The following is a 12,426-nucleotide window of genomic DNA, read 5'->3' as shown; positions in this document are numbered from 1 at the left end:
AAATATTATCCCTTGCCTAAAATAATTGGAATCCCGGAAAAACCCGGAAGGACACGTGATTTAGAACAAAAACAAACTGACATTTGTCAACATTTCAAGTATTTTCTATATCTTATTATATATAGTAAACAACTATCACTAGTATCAGGTAATAATATAGAATTGTCATATTATGTTTTTGCAAGTGAAAAAGCTGCAATCGTGAAACTCAAACTCGAGTCAAAGCAGTGTCAGAAGTCCAGTCCACAAGACGTTTCACCTCCTAGACGTTTATCCCCTAGACTTTTCACCTCCTGGTTGTTTCACACCTAGATGTTTCACCCCCTGATTATTGATAGTGATTAAATAGGTGTCACAGTTGCGGATTTTAATTATTAGTGTTTTGAAAACACAAAATATTTAAATTTATGATTTAACAGAATAGCTACATTGACACATTAAAAACAACAACAACAAAAAGTTGCTGTATTATCTACAAAGGCTTATTCACCATACATCAACTAATATTATTATATATATCATAATTGCAGTTTATAGCCATTCTTTTTAGGATTAAACCTCTTTTTAGATAATTTAAACTGAAACTTTAACTTTAGAATAGAATAGTTTTATTATGCAATAAACCTGACAAGATTCATGAGCATAGCATCATATACAATTCATAATCTAAAAACATGGTATGGCAAGATGACAAAAAGTACAAATTTGATACAAGTTTCACTGTCTAAATAAATTGTTAAATGGGAGAGACAGCATGTATTAGATCAAATAGTGTTTGGAATAGTTGTTTTAACATAGGTTAGTGTTAATATGCATTTATATTGTACAAAAATAGAAAGCTGAAAATTAAGACGACAGCTATACGTATATCACAAGTGTACGTCTACATACCTTTAGACCCTATTTGTATTATTTCTTACTTCAAAAGCTTTGTATATACAAGTGGATAAATTACGTACAATAGTGATATTATCACTTTTAAGTAATTGTAAAAACTTAAAAAAAGCTAGGATGGCGCCAGAAATAATTTCTAATATACTGTTTTCGGAGGCTTAAGAAATCCTGGCATTCTATAACGAAATGATATTCGTCCTCGAGTGCATTACACCTTGTACATTTACGGTCGTCATAAGGGATACTTTCTGGTTTTCTCCATCTGCCTGTTTCCACTGCAAGTCTATGAGAGGCTAGTCTTAATCTAGACAGTGCAAACCGAAATTTTTTTATAGTTACAATATTCAGATATTCATTAAATTTGAAGTCAAATTTATTTCTATAAAATATAGCTCTACTCGATTCAAGTAGACTTGTTCTTAAGTCTTGTACGTATATGTCCTTAATACGTTGTTTCAACTGACGCAGAAATATATTGACATCCCCTACTCCCTGTGAAAGCCAGACATCATAATAACCTAACCTTGATAAGATATGTTTAACCTGTGAAACCCAATTTATTTTCTCTGGATTTAACTCGACATAACTTTTTAAACAATTATAGACCTGTTTAATATATTTGTCTTCATTAGAGTTACAGATTTTCAACCAGTATTTTATAATGTTTAAATTTCTGCCATTTTGTAGATTCATTCTACCCGTATCTCCATAAATGAAAGAGTTCTGGGTTGTGACTTTAACACCAAGTAACCTTTTACAAAAACCTAAGTGTATACGTTCAACTTGTGACCCTTTGTTGAATCCCCATACTTCAGAAGCATAATTAAGTATTGGTAATATGAGTTTGTCAAAACGATCAAGAGTATGCTTAGGTTGTAAGTCTGTAAATTTATATAAGTATTTATTCATTTTAAAAATGGCTTTTAGTGCTTGGCCTGCTAGCATCTTATCTGTCTCATTAAATGACCCGTATGAGCTAAATAACACTCCTAAATACTTAAATTTGCTTACAATTTCCAATTCTTTATATTTGTATATAAATCTAATATTTCTGCTAAGTCTACCCCCTTTTCTAAAAACCATGATTTTTGTTTTCTTTGCATTCACTGTTAACTTCCATCTATCACAATACTCAGCTAAAACATCTAAAGACTTTTGTAACCCTTCCGCGCTTTTGGAAAATAGAACAATATCATCTGCGTATAGAAGTAAACAAATCTTTATAGTTCCGATGTCAATGCCTTCAATGCCTTTTAATAAAAATACTTCCTCAATATCATTAAGGTACATGCTAAACAGGAAAGGGGACAGGCTCTCACCCTGTCTGACCCCTAATGTACATACAAAACTTTCGCTTAATGAGTCAAAACTCTTGACCTTTGACTTAACGTTGTTGTACATGGATTTTATAACCTTCAATATATTTCCCCTCACACCGTATTTAATTAGTTTATACCATAAGATATCCCTTACAACAAAATCAAATGCCTTCTGGAAGTCTACAAAAGCGCAAAAAAGTTTATCTCCCTTATTAATACATAGACTTATTAAAGAATTTAGTATAAATATATTATCAATCGTGCCCATCCCTTTTCGAAAACCAGCTTGAGCCTCAATATAAACAAAATATTTCTCAGCCCAGCAATTCAACCTTTCATTTAAAATACGTGTGAATAATTTTCCTAAAGTGCTAAGTAGTGTAATGCCTCTGTAATTTGCAGGATCATTTTCGTCACCCCCTTTTGGAATTGGAATTATAAACCCTTCAGACCATTTTTCTGGAAAATAACCAATGTTCAAACAGGAATTAAATAATTTATGAAAATAATGTATTAAAGCATCCGCCCCATGTATGAAAAATTCATTCAGAAATAAGTCCGGGCCTCCACTTGTATTTGGGCGTAATTGTTTGATAGCTTTGCGTATTTCATACATAGTGATTTCCGAATCTAGCTCCGCGAACATAACCTGCATTTCCCCATCTAGAAAGCGCTCGTTGAAGTACAAAATATCTTCATCTGCCTGGAAAAAATGATCTTCGGGATTATTAATTGACTTAAAATATACAGCAAAATTGTCCATACTAATGTTTGGTTTTGAAACACTTTTTGTACACTCTTTTAACAGTTTCCAATATGACTTTGCATTTGATACTCTAGCTTCTATGAGTTTACTTGTATTTTGTTTACGATCATTAAATTTTTTCTGTCTGATGACTTTTTTATATTCTGATCTAGATTTAATAAGATTTACTCGATTACTCTCTGTTTTATTTAATCTAAACTTATTCAAATCAAAATAGAACCGTCCTCTCTTTAATGCACACTCGTCGTCAAACCAGGGTTTATGTTCTACATAATTGGAATTATCTGATGATTTCTGTATATTATTTTTAGTTTCTTTTCTAAATAATGGTGAACAAACGTCGTCCATAATATTAGAAAACTGTAATATATTACTGTCAATATCTGATGTATTGTTCGTATTATTCATACCACCAGTTAACACATCAATTGATGATTTAAATTTATTTGCATTTAATTTATTCTTATACTCATTTACTTTACTACCATCCCACCTGTACGTAAATTTAATCCTATCAGAATTTTCTGCCCCCGGAGTTTCTTCTATCGATCCAAAAATACTTAAACTAAATGTTATTGCGCAATGATCCGACAGTATATTTGGTTCATGTACTTTAAATGATTCAACTTTGTCCATAATTGTCTGACTACAAATGACGTAATCCACGACACTGCGACCGTTACGCCCGACATATGTATAATCGCCGACGGCAGCGTCATTGCCTACCCGGCCATTCATAATTCGCAAACCACTTTCTTTACAAAAATCTATAAGGATCCTACCATTTCTATTTATACATTTATCTTGAGTTATTCGGGGATAATCATTTTTATCACAAATATAATCGTCTGGAAGAATATATACATTTTGATCAAAATCATCATTTTCAACAAAATCGTTTAAACTACCTACTCTGCTGTTTAAATCACCTAACAAAAGAAATGTGCAAGCACCTTCAGTTTCGTTAGAACTTTTCACCATATCTGCTAAAATTCGCTCATATACATTTATTTCTATGACATTTTCCCGGCTACTACCTTCCGGAACAACATAACACAAGCATACATATAAATCAGTTTGTGTACATAACAATTCTTTAGAAAAAATTAACCAGAGGATATCATCACTTTCACTCTTGTATACAGTAACAAATTTTGTATACATGTCTTTTATATAACAACATATTCCGCCTGAGTTTCTCTTTGTATTTAACGTTTTTAAATGTCTATGAATGCTGTATAATTTGAAACCAGAATAAGACATGTCCATTAAATCGTCAGACCAAGTTTCACATAAGAAAATAAAGTCGTTGTTTTTAAATAGATCTATTAATTCACCATGTTCCAGTTTATTTATGTTTTTTGAGATTAAGCACTGTATATTAAGCAATGCAAATGCTAAAGATCGTCTCTCCCCGTCGTCCTAGTGTCCATTCGCTACCGTTACACCTGGCTGATTTACCTGTCGAGAAATTTCGTCTGCATTTGTGGGGTTAACAGTTGACCTTTTGACCTGGCTCACCTGTTGAGCGATATTCAGGTTGTCTACAATCCTAACGTTTGCCGAACTGTTGCGCGCGGGGAAAGATGGGAAGTCCTCATTGGAAATATGCTCGCTCGAAATCGGCGGATTGGTTGGCCAACACGTGTGTTTGTTATTGTTTATACCTGAACTAGAGTTAGGCATTTCTTCAGGCGATTTTGAAATGTCAATGTCGGTAGACACCGAATACACGCTTTTTGGGATTTGTGTTGCGCGTTTGAATTTCTCGAGTCTGTTCATATTTAATATTTCATGCCATTCTGGAAATTCATCCGCGACAACTTTACCGTTAATCAGTAACTTTGCCGGATACAGAATTTGTACTTTATCGCGAGGCGATGCATTTGATTTTTGGTATTCCCAGAGTCTTTTTCTCGCTTGTGAAATTTCGATCGGATAATCACGATCAATTCCGTATCGAGTGCCAAACAATTTATAAGCCTTTTGCATAATAGTTTCTGTGTCGCCGTAGTCCCTGAATGCCACAATAATAGGTCTCCGTGGAGTCTGGCTGTAACTTCTTGCTTTAACAATAGATCCTAGGCGATGGACCCGATGTACACACATATCATCAAGCTCTAGATCTAAATAGTCATTCAAAAAACATCTTAGCAGGTCATATGTATTTTCATCCCTTGTGTCTGCTAAACCGTAAAATATTAGGTTATTCCTCCTTGATCTAGCCTCAAGATCAACACTATGGTATGCTAATTGTTTCATAAATAATGATTGCTCTTCAATAGAGCGTTCTACACAATCAACTCGACTTATCGTATGGTTCACTTTGTAGGTCATTTGCATGCATAATTCATCATTTTTAAGTCAATCATACTTTTCATATTCACATGGGGGTGAAACAATTAGGGTTTTGGGAGGTGAAAACAACTAGGGGTGAAACATCCAGGGGGTGGAACGACCGGTATTCCACGTACGCACTGCTGCAAGTGGCATGCAAGTAAAGTTTAGTTATCAGTCAGGGGTGTAACTGTTTCAAGATATCACAGTTTATAACCCATTTGAGTTATTGCTTATTCTTTCATAACTTGTTTCAGTTATCATAAAATATTAAAAAGCCCTCCTGTGCCAATTCCTTATTTTGAATGTGACTAATACAATTATTTCCTGAATCCTTGATCTTTTATCTTTCCAGCTATGCAGTAAAAATTTTTACGCAAGGCTGATAAAGTTTTACGCAAGAGTTTTAAAGCTATAAAACTCTTAACATTCCATTATGCTTATCAGGTCATGATCAGACTAAAAGAGAATTTGATTAACCACAGTTTGCTACTAATTTCACTATAAAGGTCACTTTGTGAGAACAGCAAAAAGACTTTTTTTTAATAACTTACCTGAGTTAACTATATTTTATAACTAATACAGGTTATAAAATGCTTGAAAAAGTAACTGAAATAGGTTACATAACTTAAAACAGTTACACCCCTGACTGGTTATGAGACTGAGAGCTTAGTATATTTCTTTGGAGATGTCTAGGGGTGTGATAGGCCAAATTATAGCATGTTTAGGGACAGCATATGACTGACGCTGTATGTAAGAGGTCTGGCAACAAAAATGAAATAATTTTCAGCTTGACTATACGAAGTATGGAGACTATACGAAGTATGGAGAGCTATCATACTTGTCCTGGCGTCGGCGTCCTTCTGCTTCCGCACTTTGGTTAAAGTTTTGCTGCACTTTCGCTTTATTTTTATTACTTGATGGATTTACTTAAAACTTAAAATAGTTGTTCCACATCATCATCCACATCATATGGCACAAGGTCCATAAGTCTGGCACCATTATTTCATGAATTATCCCCCTTTTTACTTAGAATTTCAGCTTAAAGTTTTGGTGCACTTTCACTTTATCTCAGTTATTACTAAATGGATTTGATTCAAACTTAAAATATCTAGTTGTTCAACATCATTACTCACATCATATGACACAAGGATCATAACTCTTGCACCAGTATTTCATGAATTATCCCCCCTTTTTACTTATAATTTCAGGTTAAAGTTTTGATGCACTTTCACTGTATCTGAGTTGTTATTGAATGGATTTGATTCAAACTTAAAATAGTTCCACCTTTATCACCCACATCATATGACACAAGGTCCATAACTCTGGCACCAATTTTTCATGAATTATGCCCCCTTTTACTTAGAATTAAAGGTTAATTTTGATGCATTTTTACTATATCTCAGTTATTATAAAATGGATTTGATTCAACATGACACAGGGTGCACCAATCTTGCACCAATATTTCATGAATGATGCCCCTTTTTTGCTTAGAATTATACTTTTTAATGTTTTGATACACTTGATCCTTATCTTTCTTATTACTTAATACTTTTGACACAGACTCAAGCTATTATCCAATATCTTCATCCACATTGGAGTCATTAAACACTCCAGTGACACCTCCAGCTTTATCAAATATGCCTAGTTTCACTATCCAGCATCGAAATAGTCGAGCGCGCTGTCTCCTGTGACAGCTCTTGTTTATTTTGTTGTAGATGAAATAGAGTAAGATTGGGTAAATCTGACACCTTCAGAATACCGACACTTTTGCGTTTTTCCTTTATTACTTAATTTCTGAGCCAATTCACTTCAAACATGGGTTGCTTTTTCAATTTCATTTGATTCTTTTGTATTGTAACTGTCTTTCAAATAGATGCTGGTATAATGTGTGAACTGTGTGTAAAGTACCTACAAACAGGACTTTTTTTCTGAAATAATGTTATTGATAGTGAAATAAAACCCGCAAACCTTTGTTTTATAGTCTGTTGTCATACCATTGGGTCCCTGCTTTTCTCCAGCAAATGATATCAAAGCAAATGTTTTGTTAAGTACAGTAGTATTTATGTATGACAAAGTCCCAGCTCTTTAATTGTCTGTCAGTTAATTAGATTTGTAAAAAAAAATGTCCTAAAAGGATAGTTAATTTGAATTTCTCTGAAACACAACATTCTGAAGGTATTACCTCTGAGACTTAGTCTTTTTGGTAGTCAATAAAGTTCTTTTAAATATAGTTTATCAAGTTATGTTATAGATTTCTTTTTCTACCTTCAGAAGATACCAGTAAGTAAACTCCTCTGTGTTCTTGAAAGAAAACAAAAGGATAAAATTGCACAATGTCATCTTCAAGTACAGAAGAAGGTAATGTGTTTTAAATACTTGTATATTTTTAGATAATTAAAACTTTGTTTGCCTGCAATTTTTCTATGTAAAAAGTGCTATTTACAGAAGATTTTCAGTTTGCTCCTCATCTAATTAGGTTTTTGAAAATAATAGTGTACTCTTATTGTTATGAATATATTAAAATTATTTTCTTCATGAGAAACTCGAGGATAAAATATATATTTCAGAGGGGGAAGAAATTAGATGATTTTTCATATGCAACTGGTTATGACCAGGCCCTTTTTGCTTTTTTCCCCCATTCTTTCTTAGCAGTTTTGAAATTAAAGTAAAATGTCAAATCTTACTTAAAGTTTATACTTGTGTTATTTCATGAAAATAATTATGTTTGATTCCAGAAATATGTTTTCTCAGTCTTCATCATTTGGTATGTATATAAGAGAGGGATTAAGAGATTCTGATGAACAATACACAAAAAAAACAATGTTTATTTTTTGTTATGTGAATCTGCCAAATATGTCTTGCATTCCTATTTGCATGTCATGACTGATGTATTTCCATATAATATTATCAAGCTTTAACTGTGCTTATTGTTTAGCCTTACGCAATCAGTTTCGTTCCAAGATGTCTTTTTGTACATCCTTTCCCCCATACCAGAGGTCTACCATAGTTTCTTGATTGTAGTTTGTCTTAGGACTATGTCCCACCTCTGATGAATGAAAATGTATTACACCTGAATGTCCCTGGATTAGAAGGTAATACACCTGAATGTCACTGCATTTATAGAGTTGGTAGCTGTGCTCTATACAGAACTGCTAAAAGAGAGGAAACCTTGCTACGCATCAGAAATATGTGATAGAGTGCCGGGGTTAAGGAGAAAACAGGATGCAGTTGCCAGACTTTTGCAGATAATGTGTGAGAATGGTATGGCAGTCAACATAAGGGGAAAATATATCCTGAAGGAGAACTTGCCACCTGAGCCAGGTTTGTATTTACATTTTTATCTTGAAGTGACTTCTGATTATTTATTAGTGGGAGAAAACATACTGATTTTACAGTGTTTACACTACTTGCTGTATACAGTTAGGCTGTATTTACCCAAACCTCAGGAAATATTAGTATGAAGTGCAGTTGTGGATATTATTGTCATGTTCTGATTATTTTAGATAGAATCATGACTCTTGATATGTCAACTTCTTTGATTTTTGCCACTTTTCCGATACCACTGGTTGAAATTCCACCAAACTTCAGAGGAGTTACCACTGCCAAGCCTAGTTGTATATATAGTTGGAATGATATGGTTCAGTGATATTCCCTGGGTTGTGGCCCTTAATTTATGGCATTTTACAATTTCTGCATGGTAAATTTAGGGCATGAAAAACAATCTCTAGTATTGGTTTTGTTTTTCCTCCAAAACCTGGAAAAAAAACCTACATAACAAAGATGAAATTAAGGCTTCTCTTGGTCCTTCATGTCAAACTTTGATGTATTTTTGTACACACAAATTCTGTTCAATGTTCTGATTCCAAGGTTCACGACTACTGTCCAGTTACATGTCTGCTTCTTTATGTCTCCTCGAATGCTATACATGTATATTTTATAGGGATAATTGGCAATTTCTTGTGATTACATATTCTGGTATGCTGTTTTGGCTTCCTAAGACATAACAGAAAATTGCTTTTCAATAACAACTGTGGAATGCCAAAATCACATACCGAGAATAGATAATCAGACACTAAATGCCGATTGTCATCAAGGTTCTTTACTTTAAAGCTTTGCTGTTTTATTCCTACCAGCATCTGAATCCACTTTGTCTTTGGTGGATCCATAGTTTAACCATTCTTCATGTTATTTTGTTACTTTAGTGTTCGGTAGCTTTTTTCCTGCAACTTTATATATTGTATTAGTGGTTCATATCAGTCACGCATATATTAGTCCCAAATATTGCTATGAAGAACAGTTATTGACATGTTAGTTAGTTTCTCATACTTAAGATAAGAACATTTTATCAGTAATAAATTTTCTACATATATAGAAAATGCAAATATTTTCGCAAACAGAATAGCTACTTTTGATATTTTTTCAAAAAATAATGTAATGCAGAAATACTCACACAGTATCGTTTCAAAGACTTGTTTTTCTGAACATGTTATTACAGTGTAACTACAAAAAAACGGACCTTCTGAAGTCGGAAACCTTTGAATACCGCATGAAACTCAAGGTCCCGTTTTTTTTCTGTTCTCATTTCTATATAATTTTAACTTCTGAAAACCGGAACTGCTGAATTCTGAAAACCGGGCGATTTTTTGAAGGACTGTTTATATTTTAACACTAAAATTGACTTCTGAAAACCGAACAGCAAAATATTGGCCGGAAAAATTTGCCTCCTGTTAATCTAAAAACGCCCGTTGGAAGTTGTCAAAATGTTCTTTTGTTTATCTGTTAGTGTCGCATGTTTATTTTGACATGTTTTATAATCTCAATTATCATTAGATGTAAAAGTAAGGAAGTAATCGGCGATTATTTTCATTTGTATTCAATTTATGAAAACATGATGAATAAAATATCTTAAGTGTGAAAATCTTTCTTAATGTTTGAATGAAAGAGAGATCAGTGTTTTAATTGATTTAGTTACATTGATTAAACTATATATTATCATCGTTAATTAAATATTGACAAAATCGGGACTCCAAGGGTGGTGAAATGTAAGTGGAAAATGTTTGCGTAAATGCTATCATTAAAGATATGTTTTTAGCTCACCTGTCACAAAGTGACAAGGTGAGCTTTTGTGATCGCGCGGTGACTGCCGTCCGTGCGTCCGTAAACTTTTGCTTGTGAGCACTCTAGAGGTCACATTTTTTGTGGGATCTTTATGAAAGTTGGTCAGAATGTTCATCTTGATGATATCTAGGTCAAGTTCGAAACTGGGTCATGTGTCGTCAAAAACTAGGTCAGTAGGTCTAAAAATAGAAAAACCTTGTGACCTCTCTAGAGGCCATATATTTTACAAGATCTTCATGAAAATTGGTTAGATATCTAGGTCAAGTTCGAAACTGGGTCACGTGCCTTCAAAAACAAGGTCAGTAGGTCTAAAAATAGAAAAACCTTGTGACCTCTCTAGAGGCCATATATTTCACAAGATCTTCATGAAAATTGGTCAGAACGTTCACCTTGATGGTATCTAGGTCAAGTTCGAAACTGGGTCATGTGCCATCAAAAACTAGGTCAGTAGGTCAAATAATAGAAAAACCTTGTGACCTCTCTAAAGGCCATATTTTTCATGGGATCTGTATGAAAATTGGTCTGAATGTTCATCTTGATGATATCTAGATCAAGTTCGAAACTAGGTCACGTGCGGTCAAAAACTAGGTCAGTAGGTCTAAAAATAGAAAAACCTTGTGACCTCTCTAGAGGCCATATATTTCATGAGATCTTCATGAAAATTGGTCAGAATGTTCACCTTGATGATATCTAGGTCAGGTTCGAAAGTGGGTCATGTGCCTTCAAAAACTAGGTCAGTAGGTCAAATAATAGAAAAACCTTGTGACCTCTCTAGAGGCCATATTTTTCATGGGATCTGTATGAAAGTTGGTCTGAATGTTCATCTTGATGATATCTAGGACAAGTTCGAAAGTGGGTCACGTGCCTTCAAAAACTAGGTCAGTAGGTCAAATAATAGAAAAACCTTGTGACCTCTCTAAAGGCCATATTTTTCATGGGATCTGTATGAAAGTTGGTCTGAATGTTCATCTTGATGATATCTAGGTCAAGTTCGAAACAGGGTCATGTGCGGTTTAAAACTAGGTCAGTAGGTCTAAAAATAGAAAAACCTTGTGACCTCTCTAGAGGCCATACTTGTGAATGGATCTCCATAAAAATTGATTAGAATTGTCATCTTGATGATATCTAGGTCAAGTTCGAAAGTGGGTCACGTGCCATCAAAAAGTAGGTCAGTAGGTCAAATAATGAAAAAACGCTGTGACCTCTCTAGAGGCCATATTTTTCATGGGATCTGTATGAAAGTTGGTCTGAATGTTTATCTTGTTGATATATAGGTCAAGTTTGAAACTGGGTCAACTGCGATCAAAAACTAGGTCAGTAGGTCTTGAAATAGAAAAACCTTGTGACCTCTCTAGAGGCCATACTTTTGAATGGATCTTCATGAAAATTGGTCAGAATGTTCACCTTGATGATATCTAGGTCAAGTTTGAAACTTGGTCACGTGCCCTAAAAAACTAGGGTCAGTAGGTCAAATAATAAAAAAACCTTGTGACCTCTGTAGAGGCCATACTTTTCATGGGATCTGTATGAAAGCTGGTCTGAATGTTCATCTTGATGATATCTAGGTCAAGTTTGAAACTGGGTCAACTGCGGTCAAAAACTAGGTCAGTAGGTCTAAAATTAGAAAAATCTTTTGTCCTCTCTAGAGGCCATATTTTTCAATGGATCTTCATGAAAATTGATCTGAATGTCCACCTTGATGATATCTAGGTCACATTTGAAACTGGGTCAGGTGCGGTCAAAAACTAGGCCAGTAGTTATAAAAATAGAAAAACCTTGTGACCTCTCTAGAGGCCATATTTTTCATGAGATCTTCATGAAAATTAGTGAGAATGTTTACCTTGATGATATCTAGGTAAAATTCAAGACAGGGTCACATACCTTCGAAAACTAGGTCAATAGGTCAAATAATAGAAAAACCTTGTGACCTCTCTAGAGACCATATTTTTCAATGGATCTTCATGAAAATTGGTCAGAATTTTTATCTTG

The 12,426-nt window shown here is 34.0% G+C and overlaps 1 protein-coding gene across 4 annotated transcripts in view; it reads left to right on the top strand.

Annotated features, from left to right (window-relative positions):
- Positions 1 to 28: 28 nt before the first annotated feature.
- Positions 29 to 12,426, top strand: part of LOC123534939 (uncharacterized) — a 28,201-nt gene continuing 15,803 nt past the window's right edge. For 2 of the 4 annotated variants that reach the window (XM_053520268.1, XM_053520265.1), the window contains exons 1-3: positions 36 to 98; positions 7,591 to 7,677; positions 8,443 to 8,640. In XM_053520268.1, coding sequence (XP_053376243.1) covers positions 7,653 to 7,677; positions 8,443 to 8,640 — 223 coding nt within the window. In that variant the 5' untranslated portion in view covers positions 36 to 98; positions 7,591 to 7,652. Of the gene's footprint in view, positions 149 to 7,590; positions 7,678 to 8,054; positions 8,084 to 8,442; positions 8,641 to 12,426 lie in introns of all 4 variants that reach the window. The other 2 variants (XM_053520267.1, XM_053520266.1) reach the window with 2 other exon arrangements.

The sequence above is a fragment of the Mercenaria mercenaria genome, chromosome 12 (genome assembly GCF_021730395.1).
Source record: "Mercenaria mercenaria strain notata chromosome 12, MADL_Memer_1, whole genome shotgun sequence".
Classification (NCBI taxonomy): Eukaryota; Metazoa; Mollusca; class Bivalvia; order Venerida; family Veneridae; genus Mercenaria; species Mercenaria mercenaria.
The sequence above is the reverse complement of the archived record's forward strand: the minus strand, read 5'-3'. Positions and strand labels throughout refer to the sequence as shown.